Genomic DNA, 20,846 nt, shown 5'->3' on the forward strand with positions numbered 1-20,846 from the left:
CATTCCACCTTTAGTTAGCTAAATGGAAGGGCTAATTAAGGGAATTACACTTAAGGCTGTTCTCTGTCAGGTAACTGATTTTATACAATAGGCATTTACATTAAGATTTTAATATTGCCTGTATTTAGTTTAATACTAACTTATTTTTATTCTTGGATTAAAATATTTTAGCAGCCTTTCTGTAGGTTGCCTTTAAAATGTTTGATGTTATTTGGGTTTATTAAGAGAGATAAGAGGGATGTTGTTCTATCAGCTGTTAAATATTATTGCATGTTAATCCATATTTTAAAAGTTCAAAGTCTGTGCTAGCTCGTGTTTCTCTGTTCTTGTTGCTGTTGGTACAGAAGTGCTCGTATGGAGCATTCCCATTTGTGTGAAAAATAGAATTCAGCTCAGGCTATGCATAGATTGTCAGAAAGATTAAAGTGTGCATCGTGCAATTTTTCCTCTTTCAGAAAGGGGCCTTTGATGTGCTAATGTTCACTTTCTCTCTTTTCATGGCGAAGTGCTGGGCATTGTTTCGGGCTGCGGAGCAGTGTCTGCCTCAGAGAGGCAGATTCTAACGCCCCAGAGCCCAACCTTGCAAGGTAGCAGCATCTGCAGGGAGACTGCTGGCATTGTCCAGGGGATCAGATACCAGTGTGCCTGCACAGATAAACACCAGGGCAGGCACGGAGGAGAGGTGTTGCCAAAAACAGCCAAATATTTAATATCCAATATCCCACTTCTGTGTGCCAGTGTTCCCGCTGTTACACCGAGTCACACGCCGCAAGCCCAAACTGAAAGCTTGGCAGTGCAAGAGGCGCTCGCTGTAGGCTCTGAAATCACACCCAAAGACAAGGCTGTCATGTATTTCCAAAGTTATTTGGCAAGTGAAATTATTTGGATGGGCTCATCTTGGGTTGCAGTGGGCATTTTCCAGCTAATGGATGAAATCCTGCAGGCTGCTCACAGGGCCAGCTTGAGCTGATGTAGCAGGGGCCTGATTTGAGTAGTGACAGTCACAGTGGCAAAGGTGTGTGGAGAATGAGCAGCTATGAACAGCCTTTCTTATGCCAAAAGACACCAATTCTCCTTTTGTAATTGACTGGGAAGAAATGATTTCCTGAGTTCCTCAGAATGCAAGTATGGGAAGGGACAGTGTGTAACTGGGCAGGAGTGAGTGAGCGCTGGTTGTGTCCAGCAAAAGACGGATTAGTTGGTATTTGAATGATAAAAGCCTTTCTTTTCAAACTGGGTGAAATTTGAGACAGTAAGTTAAACAAAACCTGGAATAAAACTTTGAATACAGGAAAACCTGACAGCAGCATGCAGTGTTCCTGCTGTGTAGCTTCTTCCCCGGGTCGCTGTCCCTGCATATCCCCCCTTCTCCTCTTCCACCAACTTTGATGCTTCATTAAAAATTCATCCTGTGCTTCCTGCCTTCTCTCTGGGATGCTCGATCTCCTTTTATACCCAACATGACTCAGCAGTTAAGGATGTCAAAGAGCTTCAGAAGTTGAGCTTAAAGGGCACTGGCTGCAAGCAGCAGTGAGAACACCGAGGAAGTGATGAGCTTCCCAGGTTTGTGCTCGGGCTGGGTCTGTGTGGAGGCTGTGCCACCTGGGCAGCAGGAGGGAGCTGCTGGGCACACACGCTGCCTCGGGGTCCTTTCTGTGCTGTGTGGAGCTGCAGACGGTGCTTGGAGGCACGTGCCGGGGAAGGGTCGGCCTGTGCTGTGATTTGTGGTGCCCTCACAAAGGAGCGCCTCTGTGCTGGCTGCAGAATGAGATGTGTCACAAGGGCCTGGCAGGAAGCAGATGGAAGGGGCTGTGTGGAGCAGAGTGGCTGTCGCCGGGGGCTCCGGGGCAGGTTTTTGGTAGCCTTGGAAAAATGACTGGAGCAGCTCACATGTCACCAGTTGCCATCCACCTCTCCTGCCTGCGCTGGCTTGCAGGGACCGGTGACTTTCCTGCAGGATTCCCCCCCTCCCATCACAGCTGTCTGTGCAGCAGCACTGCCTCGCTCATTTGCCATCTCAAATCAGATTAATTGTCCATTTTAACAAAGTGCTGCCGCTCTGCGAGTCGGCCGTAATCTCATCGGGGTGGAAGTGGGTGCTCCATAACCCAGACACCTCGGGGGTGCAGGAGTACAGAGCTCCAGTGCTTGCCCAGCACAGTTGCTCACTGATGCTCTTCCCTGGTGTATCTGTGTGACCCCCAACCTTGTGAGCACCTGGGGGTCTCACACGGGCACAGGCCACTGCACATCCCACTTGGTGACATGCAGCTTCCTGAGCCCAGCCCCAGCCTGCTCTGCTCCTGCACTGCTCTTCAGCAGCTTTTAGCCTGAATATCCAGAATGCCCCCAACTGGGAGGGCTCCAGCATCATCTCAGCTTTTCTTTGAGACTACCTTGTGATTTGTCGCTTCTTGTTTCTGCCATATTTATTCCAATAGTCAGGAGATTTTCTTTTACACTGTTCTGGGGTTCAGCACTTCCATTCCCCTTCCCCTGTGAGTTAATAGCTGTATACAATATGTACCTGTATACCATAGTCTGGTTTCTGGTCTCATTCTCGCTCCTTTTCAGAGCTGGTTTGAACCTGGTCACTCCTGGGTGCTGAAGCAGGCAGTCAGCTCAGGTGTGCAGCCAGCCAAGCTGCCCTCCCCACTGCCCTCTCTCACTTCCACCATCATTTCTCTTGTGCTTGGATTTAGAACTTGGTTGTTTAATAGTGTATTGCACTGCTCACTCAGGAACTTATCCTGTAATTAACTGTAAGGATAAGACTTCATGGCCCCCCTGAGTTACTAGAAACTTACAGGAAAATTTTTTCAGAAACAGTAGAACATTTAGAGGAAGTTATCAGCAGTGAAACCAATGCATTGACTTGCCTTTTTGTGAAGGAGTCACTTATATTTTCAGTTTTGCTCCCTTTCCACTCACACATCCCACCTCATAAATGTAAAAAACCCAGATTTAATAAATATGCACCAGAATTTTAATTTACTCCTCTGGGAAAATGGGGAGCCATCACAGCGTACACACTGGCTGAGCTGTGCTGTGGAAGTGGAATCCAGTTTCCCTACTGGGAGGTCACTTTCAGGGGGAAAAAAAATGTTATTATAAATGCTGACTTAATAATTTGCTTTTGGGGATGCTGTTTGGCCGAGGCAGCCGGCAGTGAGTGCGTGCTGCTCTACCTGTTGTGGGCTGTCTGTTGGAAGGGTATGTTCATTTAATGGATTTTAAGCAACATTATTCAAAGATCAACAGAAGGCATTCTGTGTTATATGAATAAAAGATTTCCCCGTGCTCCTTGTTAACCCTACAATGACAGTCAGTGTCATTGAAGTGCAGCCACCTGGCAGGGTGCTCTGGCCTCAGCTGCTGCAGGGCCTGGCTGGAGGCAGTGCCAGGTGTTGCTGTGCTGTGCCAGCCACTGGTCAGCATGGCCAGGGTGGCCAGAGGAACCTGCTGGGGGCACAGGTACAGCAGGGAAAGGGACACTAAAAACGGAGCCCTCACTGAGCCCTTGGTCAGCCCTGGGAGGTGTTTGTGTGCCACCCACAGCCCCGTGCCCGCCCATGCTCAGTCCCTGCTTTGGAATATCCACAGATGTGTCAGGTGATAATTTTAAACCTCTGTTCTCCTTACATTGGTTTTAGTTTAAAGTCGGGAAATCCCTGCTGTTTCTTGCTTGGCTTTCTCTGATTTGTTCTTCCTTCCTACCCTCTAACATTGAGCAATTTCCCAGCTTGTCTCACCACAGCAACAAGTCTGTTTCGTGTTAAGCATCTTGCAAATGGTGTCACTCATAATGGATGTGATAATAAGCCCCAGTTACTTGTCCCTGATTGTAATAAATGTAATATATAGACCTATAATAGACCTGAAACTGAGCCATTTAGTGTTAGACCCAGAAATAATGAAAAGGTCTGTAATAAACTAGAAGGGGCAAAATTACTTTGTGTAATTGTATTTTGTTCAGCTTGTAGCTGCCAGATCATCATACTCTTATCAAACTGACAGGGTTTGGTAACATTTAGTAGGTGATAAAATATATTTATAAATTGAAAAGACTTGTTCCTTAATGAGTGAGCTTTGACAGTCCATCAGTTATATCCAAGGCACAGAGGTGCCTCTTTCTGAGATGTCGTTCCTCTGGCTGTGATTCAGTTAAAACTAAATTAATTGAGCTTCTTTTAGCAACAAATTCATTTGGCATGTGCATTTATATTCCATATAATTCCAGGAATCCCTCTGTCTGTGTGCTGCTCAGCAGCAGCTCAGCGAGGCTGGTCTCCTGAGCACACAAAGCCACCTTAGTGTCACTGCAGTTGTTCCACGGGGTGGGAATCACACCCCATGAATGGCAGCGCAAATAATTTTGTTCTAGACTGTATGTAAACAATTTTGTGGCATATTCTCATTTAGAAAGAGTCTGGCATTATCTCCCCTTCTCCTGTCTCTGGCAATTTAGGTTCAAAGCTGGGAATTGCAGAGGCTGGCACCTTCAGGTTCTGAATGGTTTGGAGTATGGCATTATCCCAGGAGATTCCCAGTTGTACCTTCACCTGAGTACTGCTGTGATGGAGCTTGACCTGTTCCTTGTCTCCAGGTGCACTGTGGAGCAGATCTCACATGGCATGTGAACTCTTCTAGTGACATTTCTGGCTTTAGAATATCCTTGTGTTTGGGGAGAGGAGTGGCAACAAGTGTAGGAATGTTAAATATACATTTAACATGGCTGTTAAACTGGAGACACTGCAAGTCTGTTTGTGTACAATGACTAAGGCATAATAGCACCAGTTCAAAAACCTTTATAACCCTCTCTCTTTTGCTTTTTTGGGGTTTTTTTTAACTATAAAATTTTAAGATATAAGTGAATACCAACAGCATTCAATGGATATAATTCATAAAATAAACTCACAAACCTTGTGGGCAAGTCCATGCCTTTCCTACATGTCTGGGTACAGGATAGGAAGGTGTAGCTGGCCCAGCATCCCCCTGCCAGCAGCTCCTCTTCATTTATGGTGGGAGAATCTCATTGCCCAGCTGTCCTGGCTGCACCACCTTGGGATCTGGAGTTTGGCTGGATCCCTGTGAGCTCCACCTGGATTTCACAGTGGAGATAGTGTGGATCCTGGCTGAGTGGCTCGCTGTGGTCCTAGCATGGCTTCTTGCTCTCCCCAGTGCCCTCAGGAGAGAGGAGCTCAGCATCTCTGCTCTGGGGCACTGGGAAGGTGGCTTTCAATTAGACCTGGGCAATTCCTGTCCCTTTATCTCTCAGGATTGAGGAGGGAACTGTATGGCTACTTTCAGAGGAAGTATATTTGGGGGGAATCATGCCCCGCTAATTTGCTGGTGGAAAACCTTGTGCCCAGGTGTCACAATACAGAACTCTTTCATAAGGAGCCTCTCAGTGGTTAGATCTCAGTGTGCCCTGCAGAATGAGTTACCAGTCAGGGCTCCTGCAGCTCTGAACTGGTAACAGGCCTTTATGTCATCATTGTAATTGAAATATTTTCATCCAAGCCATGTTAGTAGTGGTAAGCACGGAATGCAGTGGCCACTGGGACCTTGGATGAGCAGAGGGCTGGTTGCAAAATGTAGAGTGCCATGTTTTAAGCACAGTTATGTGTGGTTTGTCACCTCTGTAGCACACGAGGAACATGCTTAATGGGAACAAAGTTAATAAAGGGAATGAGGCGCAGGCCCAGCTTTTTTTTTCAACAGAGCAGGTACAAGCACAGCTGGCTGGGAGGAGAGCCTTGCAGGGACTCTGGAAGAATTACAGAGCTTTGGGTAGGGATGAGCTCTGGTGCTGTCACAGTACAGAGTGGTATGTGAGCTGGGGGTGACCCGGTGTCCCTTTGCTCTTGCTGCAGAGCACTTGGTCTGTAATGGTTCGTGTGTCTGCTCCCGAGGGCTTCCTGCCTGCAGGAGTGCTTGGAAATTAAGATGAAAGCTTCTTTTCTGCCTTATTCATAATAAATGCAAGGTTTTCCCCTGAAGCACTTGGCATGACTAATGTGCCACATATTCTTGCTGTCCCAGAGCGGTAGGCGAGTGCTTCTGCCAGACAGGTGCTCACAGCACACCTTGGGCCCTGCGCTGCCCAGCAGCATCAGGAGCCAGGCGCCGCCGTGGTGGAGCTCCCCACAGACAAGCGTGAGCTGGAGCCTTTAGCCTCAGGGCACCTTCAGTATGGCTTTGCTGTTACACTGCTTGATTTCCTCAGAGATGCTCTGAAACCGTGTGAAACGTGTTCCTGTTGTTGAGCTGCATTTTCCCCTTTAAAGCAATTACTGCCGACCGTCTGCGTGGGAGCCGCCGCTTCGCACCGTGCCTGCTGGGAAATGCTCCCTGTGATTCCAAGCACTCACAGGTTCCCTGAGACCCACCTCCATTAGTCAGCACCAAGGTTCTTTGGTGATCTTTGTGATGGACCCAGGTTCTGCTGTGGGGAGGGAGGTGGCAGAGCTACAGGTACCGTGCCAAGGTGCTGGGAAAACAAACGCTCCACAAACGAGGAATCCACTTGCAGACCTCTCCGTACCTGTGGCTCTCAGGGAGAGTCATGTCTCTTCCACACCAGGGTGTCCTGGGCTCCAGCCATCCTCCTCCAGCACAGAGGGCTGCCTGTCAGTGTGATTGGTGGCACAGCAGCAGAAAATTATGCCGCAGAGAGGATGAGCTCTTGGTTTTGGCAGCAGAGAATCGTCTGCCTGTTTCGGATAAGGAGGAGGAACAGCAGCCCTGGCACGGGCCGGCCCTGCTCCGCCAAGGGAGCCCTGGCTGCCCCGGCTGCAGTGTGGACAGATGGCCTTGATGGAGGCTGGCCATGGGGACAGGGGCCCCACAGACCCCCTCGGTCACACAGCCTCTGCTCGCGCGCGTCTCATGTGTTACATGGACCGATTCAAGGCGGGCGTCACTGGAAAGTTTCCATCTCAGATGCTTTGGTTTATAAAAAGCACATAAGTCTGTGGTGGCTGAGAGGTACAGTTTGATTGCACCTGTTTAGTGAAGGATATATGTTACTAAAATTCCCCCAAAAGTTCTCGGTGAAATTCGTGCGGTGGTGGTGGTCACTAGACCATAAACGATGGCGAGCCCAGCCAAGCAGATTGAGTTTCACACCAAGACTGCCTAACACCACATTTTAAAAGCACAGTAACTCCATCCTCCTCAGAGCTGGGGAGGACAATTAGGTGCAGAAAGGTCATCAGCCAACACATCTCTGCTAATCTCAGTTTTACGGTCCTGGCTTTAGTCTGCTTTGGTAAGTCCCAAACATTTATGTTCTTGTTCTTTTCCAAACCGCTGCCGCAGTGTCAGGAGCAAACCCTTTTTGTGAACCATGATACAATCAGGAGGAAACTGAAATATATATTTCTTGCATTGAACAGTAAGTTCAAAGATTTTCTGCAGGTCTTTCTAATTGGATAAAGAAGGAATTGGCACTGTGGACATATATCCAGCCTTGATGTCTGATGGGCTGGAAAGAGCTGTCTCCCTCTATACTTTGAGCTTCTCCACTGGCTTGATGCCCCAAAAGCCCTTCTCTGGGTGGGCTGCACATCACAGATGGGAGTTGCAGCAGGTCCATGCCAGCAGGCCGCATTAGGGTCCCCCTGGAGCTGCAGGAACAGGCGTTGCAGCAAGTGCTCCCGTAGACCCTGGCGGTGTCCTGGGTGCCAGGCATGGCACTGGTGCCCTGTGGTGTTGGCACGACCTGTGGGCCATGGAGAGCAGCCAGGCATTTCTCCCCAGCCTGGGCACAAACCCACAAACGCTCCTGTCTTCTATTTGCCCGCTGTGTTAGCAGAGCGCACTGTTCTTTCCATGTATAGTGACAGTATATAAATGCTGCCAAAATGTTTTTATTTTCAAACAGTAGTGTGGGGCAGGATGGGGTGGCCATTACTATCAGCGGGAGTGAGGCCCTGAGAGTTTTGCTTGAGGTCAGCATGGAGTTCAGGTTAATAAGCAAAAGTTCTGTATTTTCAGGATCTGCTTGAGTCATCCTCTTTATATTCCCTTGTTTCTCAACAGGGCAGTTTGGTATGGTTTAGTGTTGTGTTTTTGTGCAGGGAGGGAAACAGTGGGAAGATCCTGACCCTGGGATGGCTCAGGTCACCTGCAGAACCCAGATTATGAGGACTTTGAAGGGTTTTCAAGGTCATTATGTTTTAAACTGTGTGTCTGAAACTGGCTCTGTGTTGTAGAGGTTAACGTGGAAGTGATGCTGGTGCTGGCTGGTATCTCCCTCTCTAGTGAATTTTCGAAAGCTTCTGCCTTTTGTCTTCCTTTGCATCCTCCATCTGGAAGGATGTCCTGTGTGTTTCACTTTGCAGGTCATCCTGCTGCTACAATAGGATGTTGTGGTTTTTTGCAAATAGCTGATGTTTACATTTTAATATGTTGGGTTTTTTTTTTTTTTCAAACAGCCTTCAATGTGTGGTTGAAATGTTAAAATAATTGGTATGCTGATAAAAGACTACTAAAAACTCATAATATTCAAATAATGAGATTTGATTGCTGTATTCAAATAGGACCTAAATTCCTGCTCTCTCACAGTTTTATATGTCAATATATATCAATAATTCACACCTTGTCATGGCTCTCAATGTCATTATTTCATACGAAATGAAAAAAAAACCAAACCTGTTTGTGTCTGTCTAAAAGATTTTGCTCTGGAGTTTTGCCTTGGCAGAAGCAAAATGTAAAATAATGAAGCCATGGAGGGGTGGGTCAAATTGCCGTACATATTAAAAGAGGAGCTTTTGATCAGCTTCTTTGAGGGTCTGGTATAACTCCATTTATCTGCAGATCTCAGGGGATGCCCCCAGCCCCCAGATAATGGGGGACTTAGTTAATCAGGGCAGCCAGCTGTCCAGCTTTCCACCGGGGTAGGGTTCAAGCTCACAGCCCATCCTCTGCAACCAGGCCTGCTGCAGCAGTGGATTTGTGTGTTCCCTGCAGCGCTCCAGCCCTGGGGCTGCTCTAGGAAAGCCAGCCAGGCACTTGGGGCTCCCTCCCAGCTCTGCTCAGAGCTGGGGGGCTGCTGATCCATGGTTGCATTTGAAAAGCAGTAGTTTGTGTGGCACTTGATCTAAATTCTGCTTGGTGTTGGGGACACCTTGGTGACAGAGCTTGCAGTAGAGCTGTGACACAAAGGTCAGGTTAAAGAGGTTCAGAGTGAGGTTCTGATGTTTGTAACTCGGTGGTATTTTGTGGTTGGCTCTTAGGCTGAAGGCACAGCACATTTCTGTGGGGCAGCCCTGACAGAAGTATTGCTCCAGAGATTTTCAGGATAGACTCATTCCTACAGGGCAATAAATAGGAAATCTTGTGATGCTTTTTTTACAGGACGGAGGTGTTTTCCAGAGGGTTTTTTTACAGCTTGTTCACGATGCTTCCACATTCAAATTCCTAAACTTCAGTAAAATTTCAGTTGACTCTTTCTTTTTTTAATGAATCCCAACTGTTCTCCCAAATGTGCGTGAGACAGATATAGCAGGGAGTTTAATTTCACTTTGCTGCAGTCGCTTACCTCCCTTTTGATTAAGCTGTGAGCACAAACAAGCACGGGCGCCCCGCTCGCTGCCCGTATGGCAGGAGCTGCCGTGCTCCCGCTGCTCCAGGGAGCCCAGGAGGGCTCGGGGAGCGCCAAGCCAAGGTGCCTGGTGGGTGGAGCTGGGGTGTGTGCAGGAGAGGCCTCGCTGCACTGGGGGTGTCTGCACCCACTGCTTCTGGCTTTTCAGCCTGCAGGAGAGGCGCTAAGCTGGGGTCTTCCTTGCGTGCCTCCAAAGCGCCGGTGGATCTGCGGGGCTCTCCCCATCTTGGAGTGCTCCTCCTCAGCTGCCTCTCCCGTAGCTGCTCAGCTGTTTGTCCGGGCGGTTTTTCCCAGTCTTTTGTGTGGTGAGCAGCATCCTCCAGCTCATCAATAGCATTTTACCAGGTGCAGAGCAAACCTGGGCAGTGTTTCCGTGCAGCATTTATCCGAAGCGGGCAGCCCCGTGTGAGCTGTGCCGAGCCGTTCAGGACCCAGCAGGGCATTATCAGGCAGAGCCTTTTCCCGGCTGGGGCCGCGCGATGAATCGAGCGCGCTGCCGGCCGGCCCGCAGGCTCAGGTGGCCGCTGTCCCCCGGTGTCGCCGAGCCCTTTCAGCGATTTGTCACGGCCGGCTCCGCTCCCGTTGCGGCAGCACGTGCCAGCTCCATGTCACAGGGGCTGCTGCCAGACGGGCGCGCAGCCCCCGACACCCCCGGCCAGCGCCCGCCCGGCCGGCAGCAACGCGCTCCGCACGGCCCTGGCAACAGCCCAGCGCCGAGGAATCAGCATCTCCATAATGAGGAGTGAATGGCATCCATCAGTCCCTTTAGAATTGGGCCCAGGCGTGTGCCTCCTCTCCGAGGAAGTTTGGCAGCCTATTCATTAACAAGAGTCATCAGGAGTTCAGCCCATAAAGGGGAGGCAGCCCCGCACGCTGCGGGCTGGCGCTGTCAGGAATGCGTTCTCTCCCCGGCTTCGGGCAAGGCAGGAAAACTGAGCAAATAACGCTGTCAGCAGGTGCAAACGCTGAAATGCTGGCTATTGATTTTCTTTATTTAGGCTTCCACGGGAAGTTTATAAGAAGATTTATCACATATCAATCGTCCTCTGCGAGCGTTAAATGCAAAATTCTTCCTTTCTTTCTCTTCCCTTTGTTGCCACCACGCCTGCAGGAACTCGCCGTGCAATGAGAAAGTGCTTTGCTTATTCCCTTCGAGGTCAACACTAGACCACTGTCTCCTGGCTTTAAGCACTGCTTTTCTCTGATTTTTTTTTTAATAGTGTTTCAGAGTGGTTTTGTTAATGTACTGCAAGTCACAAATGGCACTTCAATATTAATTAGTAATGCTTTTCAATTCTAAATACCCTCACCTGCATTCTGTTGTCACTGGTGTTATTCTCCTGCTCCTAATTTCTAAATTCAGCTTGGCCTTTGCTCCCACCGAACAGCCTTGCAGAGCTCGAGTGCATTTCCCCATAACAGAAACACAATGAGGCGCTGAAAACTTTTGTTTTCACTGAGGAAACGGAGAATGAGATGTCATCCTGGCTCCTGCGAGCCCTAATTCATAAAGTCATACATGAGGCTCTCCAGCCCATTGTAGGTTTGTCCCAGGCGTTATCCTGTTATTGGAAGTGTATGATTCACCTTCTGAGCAGACAGAAGCTGCACACAAAAGGGGAAGATTTGCTTTCTCCGCTGTGAAAGGCTGCCGCAAGCAGGGGTCCTATTAAGACAGCTGGAAAGTTGCTTCAGCTTGTTACGCTTGTAAGTTTTATTGGTGACTGGTTTTTGATTACACATTTGAATGCTGTGTGTTCCAGGTTGCCGAGTTTTAATTAAAAGGCAATAGTCTCGATGTTAGCTCGCTTTGTTGTGTGCATTATTCAGGCCATAATGCATGCAAGTTGTGGGCTGGGTTTGTCCACTGTGCATCATTTATTTGGGATACATAAGGTTGCACCTTCTAGCACCTGCCCTAAATACAACCGTCACGCTTTTGGAATTGGTTTATTGTGCTTAATTTCTTCCAAGAAGTCCAGTGATCAAATGAATGTGGGGGGAGGGGGGGTGTATTCCTCTGTCCTGTACCTTTTTTTCTCCAATCTAGTTACTTTTCTGGTCATTGGAACAGGAATATTGAGTGCCAGGAGCTTCCCATAGTGCCACAGCCTGTCTGTGATGGTGGGTTTTGATCTGGGGCTTTGCTCCTGTACTTGGCAGCTCCCAGGTCACAGCTTCTTAGTCAGGAAGAGGTGTTATCCTGAATTTCCAGCCCTGAACGTATCCCCTCCTTGTTGCTCCCATCCAGAACCGTTGGGCAGTTCTGGTCTGGTTCCCTGCCCGTTCCAGCCTGGTCAGTGTGGACATGGGGCTGGGGGCTGGTGCTCGGGGATGCCGTGGGACAGCCTTGAGCTCTGCACACACCTTTCCTTAACGGGGCGTCGCAGCTACGAGGAGAGAGCTCTGTACCTCGAAGCCATCATCCAGAACCATAAAGAAGTGATGACGTTTGAGGATTTCGCCGCTCAGGTCTTCTCTCCCTCTCCCAGCTACTCCCTCGGCGGAACTGGTGAGTTCTGTGCATTAGTCTTCTCTGTAGCCCAAAGAAGCACTTGAGCAGCAGATGTACACCTGTTTTTTGTAGATAAATGCTTGCAAATTTAAGGCGACTATTCTTCCTCTGAATCAACTAATGAATATCAAAAGGAATTATGACATTCATTTTAATTTGTTTTGCATCAGAGCTATTCACACTGCTCCTTTCTTCAGCTATCCTGTTAACCTCCAACTCCAGCAAGGTTAATGAACTTTCTCGCAGTGATGGGCTCGGGCTCATTCAGGGCTCCGGGTTCTTGCTGAGCTGGGAATATGTTGTTCAAAAGTGAGGCCTGAATCGGGGCTCACTTATCAGAAATAGTTCCTCACAGGGGAAGCTGCTGTTAATGCTAAATGGGGATTATGCTGCTGAGCTACCAGGGTCAGGGATTAATGCACAAGAAGCGCAGGATCGGGGTGCTGTTAGGGAATCGCAGCGGCGTGCGGGATGCAGGCATGGAGCGCGCTGCAGGCTGCCCTGCAGCACCTGGCCTGGAGCCTCTGCAGGGTTTGCTGTGGGGGTGTGGGGGTGTGAGGGGGGTGTGTGGTGTCTGTGTGTGTGTGTGTGTGTGTGCATGCACATCGGTGCTCATCAGTCATCTGCCTGCTGAGAGGTGACAGCAGTGTGCTGAACTCGGGGAATTTACTCCTCATGTGCCTTGTGGAGGGTTAGGTTAGTGTGCAGTCACAATTGCTGTCCAGCTGGTTTGATTAAGTTTAAGTGAACCTCTCCTGAAAGGGAGCTTTGGCTCTGAAATGCCACATTTCTAGTGCCTTCAAAATGTGTTTTTTTCCAGCATCCAGAATGTATCTGGTCACCATGTGCTGGACTCTCTAAGAAAGATTCCTTAATCTGTCGTTGACACTCCTAGGGTGACACTGGCACTTTCTCATCATTCCCTGCTTCTCTTTTGGATTGCTGAATAGATTACTTCCAACCTGTATAAACGTTGCAGGACATCTGCTCTATTTCTCTTTAGCCTGACTTGTTAGCAGATATCTTCCATCTAAACTGAAACACTGAAGGAAGAAATTAAATTTGCTCACATAAATCACTTAGGAATAAAACCAGCCGTGCAGCATTGTCTGGCGTTGCTGGCTCCAATCCTGGCGTGCTTGGAGCTTTGTGAGGAGATAAGAGGCCTGTGCTGGCCGGGCAGTGGTGGCCAGGAGCAGCAGGCAGAAGGCTTTGGAGATAAGCACTGGCAGGAGGGGGGAGGAAGCCGGGGCCATTTACATAATCGCACCTCTTCGTCCTGGAGAGGCGTCAGGGAACATGGGATGGATCTATTGATCTCTGCTGAACTGGAATACTAAACAACGCTAGGAAAGCTTATAACTTAAAGCTTTGATTAATGTTTCCTACATTAAAAAGTAGAACAGCTGTGCATTAAATTCTTTTATACACTCTGCCAAAAGTCTGAGACAAAAAAATCACCCGTTTCAATAGGAGCGCGGGCGCGTGCCCAGGGCTGGTTGTTAGCACTTGAATCATTTATCTGTGGACGTATCAGCGAATAGAAATGTAGATATAGTGATCTGGTTTTGCTCTGTGCATAGCTGTGATTCATTTTCATGTTGTTCTTAGCACATGGTGTTGTGTCACATGTGGTTTGACAGGGCAGACCTCTCCGCAGCCCCACTTTCTGAGGGATAAGTTGTGTATGCCAAAAAAAAAATAGTAGCTGTACTCCAGTGGCTGAGGATTTCAGAACACTGTTAAATCAGGAGTACCCGGGTATGATTTCATTATTTTAATTGCTTTTAAGTGCAAAGCCTCCCCCAGCCAGGTCCCAATTTTCAGACTTCTGAACCTTGGAATTAATTTCCCGCTCATGAACTGGAGGCCGGCCATGACTTCTGGTGTCAGAATCTCCGCTTCAGAGAGTCTCCTCACATTACCTGCTGATTCTCCTGCATATTTAGTCAGTGATGAGCAGGGGCAGTGTCAGCTGTGGCCATGGGGATGTGTTTTCCATCAGATGCCCCTCAGCAGTCAGCAGGGAGGCTGGATGCAGTCCCGGCAGCTCCGCTGTTCCCCAGCCAGGCCTGCTTCAGGCATAGATCCACCTGTCCTGCACCTGCAGGAATCACCTGTCTGCCACTTTGGAATACAGGAGACATTTTTCTATTCTGAAACAGAAAAAAAGGAGTCAGGGAGCAGTTAATCAAAAGAAGCACTTTTCTCTGAAGGAGTGGTCAGGCACTGGCACAGGCTGCCCAGGGAGGCACTGGGTTCCCCATATTTGGAAGTGTTCTGGAGGTGTCAGGAGATGATCTCAGGGTCATAATGGTGGTACTGGGTTGGCCACTGGACTTGTTGATCTCTTCCAGCCTTGATGATTCTGTGGGATGCATGGAGCTGGCACAGGTGGCAGTACAAGCCAGCTGGTACTGCTGATTCTGCTGAGCATAAACTGTTCAGGTAAATTTAAGATTAATTCTCATCTGACCTGATTCTTGTAATGCCCTTCAGGTGTGATGCTGTCAGTGCTGCAAATGCATGTGTGCAGCAGAGAAGGGTCAGGGAGTAAGGGTGCTGCTTATCACAGTGCAGTGTTCTCAGGAGTTACCCCCGCGTAGGGAGAAGTCAAACACAGCTCTCAGTGACATACTGGGGTATTGCTGACTATGAGATACTCTTGGAAGTGGATGTTTTTGTGTTTTCTGATGCTCCCCCTGGGGATGCATCCCCAGACTCACATGGGATGTGGTTTTCCTGCCCTGGCTTAGTCTCCCTGTCACCAGTCTTGCAGGTGCTGCATTTTCTGCATGGAAATTGTCCAGTTGATGTCTTTTGCTGTTTTGAGGAGCAGAGCCTTAAACTCCCTGTATGGATTACAGATAGCCCTGATACCTTCAGCGTTGAAAGTGCAGCTTCATAGGCAGAATGGCCATCCCCAAACTCATGCCGGGGATGTGCAGATTAGGAACAAAAGCTGGGAATACGGCCCTTTGTTGTTAAACTGGTGCATTACATGCTGTATTTTAATTAGGCAGGGTTTGAGAGGCAGCCCAGGAAATCCTCCATAATCCAACACTATTGAATTATTCTCATTCTTTCCCTCTGCAGATTTCTCTCCTTTTAGTGGACAGGCTTTAAGCTGCTGCTCTTGCTCTCTCAGCCAAAACCAGAAATAATTATCGAACAAAATGCGTGTGTTCTGTAAAAAAATTGGTGAAGCTGAAGTGGGCAGAGCAGCACCTCGACTTCATCTGCCTCTGTGGCTCCTTGGGGCTTTGGTCTGTTTTAGTGTAAGATCAGCAGCCAGAAGCATGGTGTTAACCTTTGGAAGTATATTCCAGGAGAACTCTGCAGTCATAGCTTTCCCCCACAAGGATCCTGTCCGAGGGGGTTGTGCTGGCCAGGGCAGGTTCCTGCGTCCCAGGGACCCCCCTAGCGGAGCGCTGCCGGCGCCTCAGGGGTTAATGGGAACGGGCACACTTGACTGCTGAGAGGACTGATCTAATCACTGCCATATCCAAGTGCATCTGTTCACCATGAGGTCATTCTTGTGCATGCTAATGACTTGGAAAATAAAGCACAATGCTCAGCGTTATCAGGGAGGATATAGTGTAAATCTTGGCTTTTTTAGTTGCTAATGGGTAGTGTGGAATGGGCAGAGAAAGCATCTTGGATTCTCCAGCTTAATGTTTTTAAAGAATCCTTTTCAGTAGATCATCAGAAGAACTGTACTGGAAAACTTGGACATGTGGTATCTGTTGATAAATGGATTCTTAAATGAATATTATGGCATTGCCCAAGCGCAACACTTGAGTCGAGGAACTATTGAGGTTTTCAGCATTCTCTGGTTTTAAAGCCCTGGGAGCTGTGCCTGCTGATTTACATAAAACCGAGATTTTGCAGCCTTTTTGTTGCAAAGGTGACACATGCTTTCCTTTTGTCTCTGGACTTTTACATGCATAAAGTTCTTGTAGAAAATATTTGAATGCACAGCAAACAAGATCTGGCTTATTTTAAACCACTTTTTTGTTCAGTGCTGAGCTTTATCTTTCCCACTTTAAAGCAAAAGGATTACTTGAATTGGACATGCAGATTTAAAATAGATTTTTGAGAGAAACAAAACCAAACCCAGAGTAATTCTTGTTTCAAACAGGACTGATGCTTTTTGTAACAGTAATTGAGCTAAGGATTCATTTTGCTTTAGCTTGGTTTTTCTGGGGTTTTTATACTACTTTAGGGTTTTTGTTATTTTGTCTTTTTCCTTGAAGCTCTGTAGGGTGTTTTGTCAGATCTGTGTCCGTGTTCTGTGTGTGTATATATATATATATATATATATATATGTATGTATGTAGTATTTTTGCCTGTTTTCCTGGGAATTTTAAAAACAGACACATCTGAAACTGAGTAGCTGTGTCCTGGTATCAGAGCACGTGCAGTGTGTGCCAGGGGTTGGGTTTAATCCGTGTGTCAGCATTGCCTGAAACTGAACAATTTGTTTCTAATATATGGGATTTAGGAAATTCCTGACTGTCCTGGTTACTGGCAGAACAGGGAATTGCTGCTAGCATGGAGCATGGGTGAGGTCTGCTGGGTGTGGTGCTCAGCAGGTGGGGTGGGACACTGTGCAGCTGCCATGGTGGTGCAGGTTGTCCAGGCAGGGAACAAAGAGGAAAAGCTGAGGGAAGTGGAGCAGAGGAACCAGGACAGTTATCACAAGAGGCAGGACTCAAGGGCTTTCTGTTCTTCCTCCTTTCCTGTGAGGACTATTCAGGATGAGGCACGGGAACCTGTCTGGCTTCCCCATCTGTTTAATCCAGGTAGTTCCTCATCCTCAGCAGAGTGGAGCCTGCCACAGCTGGGCTGCCCTTGGGAAGTTCCTGCAGTGCACCAGCAGATGTGGGAGCTGCTCCTTGCCTTTGTGCTCTTGCTTATCAGTGCTCTTCCCATCATTTTCCTGCCCTTTTGGCAAGGCTGCTGCCTTAGTGTCCCCATGAGGGTCAGGAATGGTCTGGCATTAAGCAAGGCAGGGTCACAGGTACCACAAAGTGCTGGGGGCAGCAGCTCTGTCCCCCTCCAGCTCCCAGGCTGATTGATGCAGTGTATGCCCGGGAGCCCAGATCCCTGCAGAGCCCTAAGGAAGTGGCTGCCTGCCCAGTGTGCTGGGGCTGTCCCTTGTGCCCCCAACTGAGGGTGGACAGTCCAAACCTGTCCCTCGAGGCTGGGCAGGTGCTGGGACTGCTGCCCTCTCAAGCCTGATGTTCCCCTCGGGATCTCCAACAGTGCAGGGGGGTGTGAGAGCTACATCAGGGTTCTCAGCCTGGCCCCCTGCCTTTTCCGTGTAATTAATTGGCTCAGAGGGTGCTCCCCCAGCTTCGCTCTCCAGGAGAGGAGGTGCTGAGGGAGGGTTTATCCTAGCAATCAGTGCTGGGATGGGCAGAAATATGAGCTTGATGGGCCGTCTCTTCTGCCCAGTGACAGCTCCAGCTGCTCGAGCTGTCAGCTCGAAGAAGGCTCCAGGCAATGTGGCCCATTTGCATTTTCCCTCTGCACTGAGGCTCTGGCAGAGACCTGCAGCAGAGGCAGGACAGAAACGGGGCAGAGCTGTCCTGCAGCCTTGTGCTGAGGGCTTGGGCTGCCCACATAACACCCACATTACCCTCAGCACTTGGGGTCCCCCTGCCTGAGGCTGAGCCTTGCAAAACTAATCAGCAGCTGCTCCAACTTGAGAGTAATTAAACTTCAATGTGTACATTTCAGGCTTATTTCCGAGGTGCTCAAACCATGGAGGCCCACAGTGGTGCCAGGCACTCCCACCTGAGCTGGGAGCTGTGGGTGCTGTTTTAAGGTCCATTTTGCCCCAATTATTAACCTGTAGTGTCAGATTCTCTTTACTGTGTCACTTACAGCTTTCCAGGGCACTGGAGGAAGTGTGTGGCTTTGATTAACCCAGCTTCAGTTACCCATGGGTTTTTCTACACAGGCTCAGGATGCTGCTTACAGTGTACTTGGAGCCTGTCTTTGGGAGTTGGAAGCAGGAACACTGTGCAGATTTACGACAACAATTCTCTCTGGAATTTTATTACCTTTGCATTTACTAGGAAAGAAAACAAAGATTTCCACAGACCTGTCCTGGCTGAAAGGTTAATAGGGGGCTGGAACAGTTCACAGCCCATGTGAAAACTTCATAGCTCTTCCCAAGTACCAAGTTCTTCTCAAGTTCTTCTCAAGTACAAAATCTTCAGCATCCTTACAAGTCATGGTCTTACTCACCCTTGCTTTCAGGGGTGTTCAGCTGCTTCATGAGCAGCAGATAAAATGCCATTCCTAGAGCTCATGCCCTGGGGAAGGAACCAGGTTTATTCTATGGACTGGATTTAAGATGCAATATACCATGTCTCTCTGGCTTCCTGCAATGTAACCTTGCATTGAAAGTGCCATCATCTATATTTTAATTCAGTTTTTAATCCCTCCTGCAAGAAATGTATTTTAAAAGCTTAATGCTCTCTAAGCAGCCTCAGCTGTGAGAGGCCCTCCAGAGTGTGTGTGTGTCTTGTCTGAGTGCAGGTGTGTGACTGCTCATGGACAGGTTTTATGCATTCAAGGACTTCCTCTTCTGGCACAGGATCTCTCTGCTCCTCACTTCTACAGCCAGTTTTAACCTGGCTATAGCATCACAGACATTTAGGTCTCCATGAAGCCTCAAATTTTAGCCAGTTTCAAATGGTGTGACCAGCTACAGTGCTGGACGTGGAGCTGAGGCATGAAGGAGCTGCACACCACCATCCCACAGCAGCAGCTTTGACAGAAGATGAAGCACAATGAATATTCATTCCAATCTTTGCCAACATTCCCTCCCTTGGCTGTTTAAGTCCTCAGACCCCAGGAGAAAGGGGCATGGGTGTGTTTTTCTGCAGGTCCCTGAGGGTAGCTCCCCTTCCTGCCTTTAGCAGGTGTGCTGTGTCAAGTTGATGCAAACACAGCAGTCACAGGGTGCTGGTCCTTCACTGACATGGTTTTGTTCCCCCCTTTGGTCCTGCACTGACATGGTTTTGTTCTCTCCCTTTAGATTAGAGTGTTAATGCTCTCGGTACAGTAACAGCCACAGGTAAGAGCTTCCCGCAGGCCCCTCTGCTGCTGCTGCAGTTCATCAGTAACAGCTCTCCTTGCCCTCCTCCTCCCTTGCTGCCTCTGCTCCATGCTCAGCTCTATCTCCTGTGCTCCATGCTCAGCTCACACCTCCTCTGCTCTGCCTCCCATGCTCTGTGTTCACCTCGTACCTCCCAAACTCTGCATGCAGTTCTGCCTCCTCTGCTCTGCACTCGCCTCCTGCGCTCCGCACGTGGTTCTGCCTCTAGGGTGCAGTTCTGCCTCCTACAAACAACACAATAATGCCTCCTGTACATTAATGCCCACAATATGTGTACAGTAATGCCTCCCACGATCTATGAACAGTACAAACTCTGTACATGCCAGGTAATGCGTCCCGTGATCCACACGCACTAATACATCCCGCGATACGCGCCTGGTAATTATTTTTTACTTCTAAGCTGCTTCAGCTTGTCCATTTGGAGAAAACTATTATTTTGACCATCTGCCATTCTGCCTCACTGCAGGAATGTCAAGCACAACACCTCCCTCGAAGCCCTTCCCTCCCCCACGCTTTTCTCCCCAGCCAATAGCACCACAGGTTTTGTTTTAATCCAAAGTTGACAGCTCTCCATTTTTCACAGAAAATGCCTTTACAGGCTAAGTCACACTTTCCACCTTTTTAAAATGTGCTATTTCCCCTCAGTCACTTTTCTCAAAGAACCAATCTGGTAAGTAAGGGCTGTCTTTGAGATGCAAACGCAGGGCTGCAGGCAGGCTGAGGGGGTTCACACTTCGGGCTGTGCTGCTGCTGTTCCACTCCTGCTTTCAGTCACTCAAACACCCAGAGCTGCTCAAGCAGAAGCACAGGTTACACCTCACCTTGGAAGTGCAGCCCAGAGCCAGGGTGAGTCTTTGTCCTCAGACAGCAGCTGAGGGCTCATCCTGCTGCCACACTGACCTGTGGCCATGGACCCACCTGTCCTGCAAGCACAGTGCCCTGCTCACCTGTACCTGAGGACCAGCTCAGCCATGGGCACCTTCACCCAAGGCCCTGCTGCGTTTTGGGGCATTTTGTGCACCTTTGAGATTTACCTGGGCTAGGAAGGTGAAGGGAGCAATGAAGAGCTGTGGTCTGGCCGGGCACAGCTGAGAATGGAGTCAGTTGTTGCACTGGAAGTAGGTCTATGTTTCAAAACACAACCATCCCTCTGGAGGTACACGTGCCAATGGTGCCAGCCTTCAGAGAGGTTCAGAACATTCCTGTGCGCTCCCTGCCTGGCTCCAAGGCTGTTCCTCCCTCCTACCTGTAATAAAAAACTTGGGTTTACACTTCGGGAGAGAATTGCAACGTGGTTTAAAAAATACTGTTTCCTTAGGGAGCTGATGAAACCTGTTCCCCCTGGGAAATGCCTTGGGACAGGCCAAGCCCTCAGGAGCAGGGCAGGGTGTGTCCCTCACAGAAGCTGCACCTGGGTTTGTTCATTAGCGTCTCATTTAATGACCATGTGCTCACCTGTTCCCCCTCAGCCAGCCTGGGCAGGCCTGGCCTCCAGGGAATAACCAACAGGTGACTCCACTCAACAACAAAGCATAACCCCCCCAATACCCACAGCCCCCCAAGACCCTTCCCCAGTGGTGACCATA

The 20,846-nt window shown here is 48.9% G+C and overlaps 2 protein-coding genes across 9 annotated transcripts in view; one reads left to right on the forward strand and one right to left on the reverse strand.

Moving 5' to 3' along the window:
* Nucleotides 1-20,846, forward strand: part of RALGAPA2 (Ral GTPase activating protein catalytic subunit alpha 2) — a 92,245-nt gene that overhangs the window by 70,681 nt on the left and 718 nt on the right. For all 4 annotated transcript variants that reach the window (XM_071456529.1, XM_071456572.1, XM_071456637.1 and 1 more), the window contains 2 exons: nucleotides 12,001-12,122; nucleotides 19,180-19,218. In XM_071456529.1, the coding sequence (XP_071312630.1) occupies nucleotides 12,001-12,122; nucleotides 19,180-19,184 (127 nt within the window). In that variant the 3' untranslated portion in view covers nucleotides 19,185-19,218. The remainder of the gene's footprint in view (nucleotides 1-12,000; nucleotides 12,123-19,179; nucleotides 19,219-20,846) is intronic.
* CFAP61 (cilia and flagella associated protein 61) overlaps nucleotides 13,535-20,846 on the reverse strand; it is a 104,155-nt gene continuing 96,843 nt past the window's right edge. For 2 of the 5 annotated variants that reach the window (XR_011676882.1, XR_011676838.1), the window contains exon 32: nucleotides 14,298-20,506. The gene's annotated coding sequence lies outside the window, so the exon portion shown is untranslated. The other 3 variants (XR_011676830.1, XR_011676841.1, XR_011684407.1) reach the window with 3 other exon arrangements.

This window comes from Agelaius tricolor, unplaced genomic scaffold (genome assembly GCF_023055355.1).
Source record: "Agelaius tricolor isolate 1412-34295 unplaced genomic scaffold, bAgeTri1.0.p SCAF_1, whole genome shotgun sequence".
NCBI classification, from domain to species: Eukaryota; Metazoa; Chordata; class Aves; order Passeriformes; family Icteridae; genus Agelaius; species Agelaius tricolor.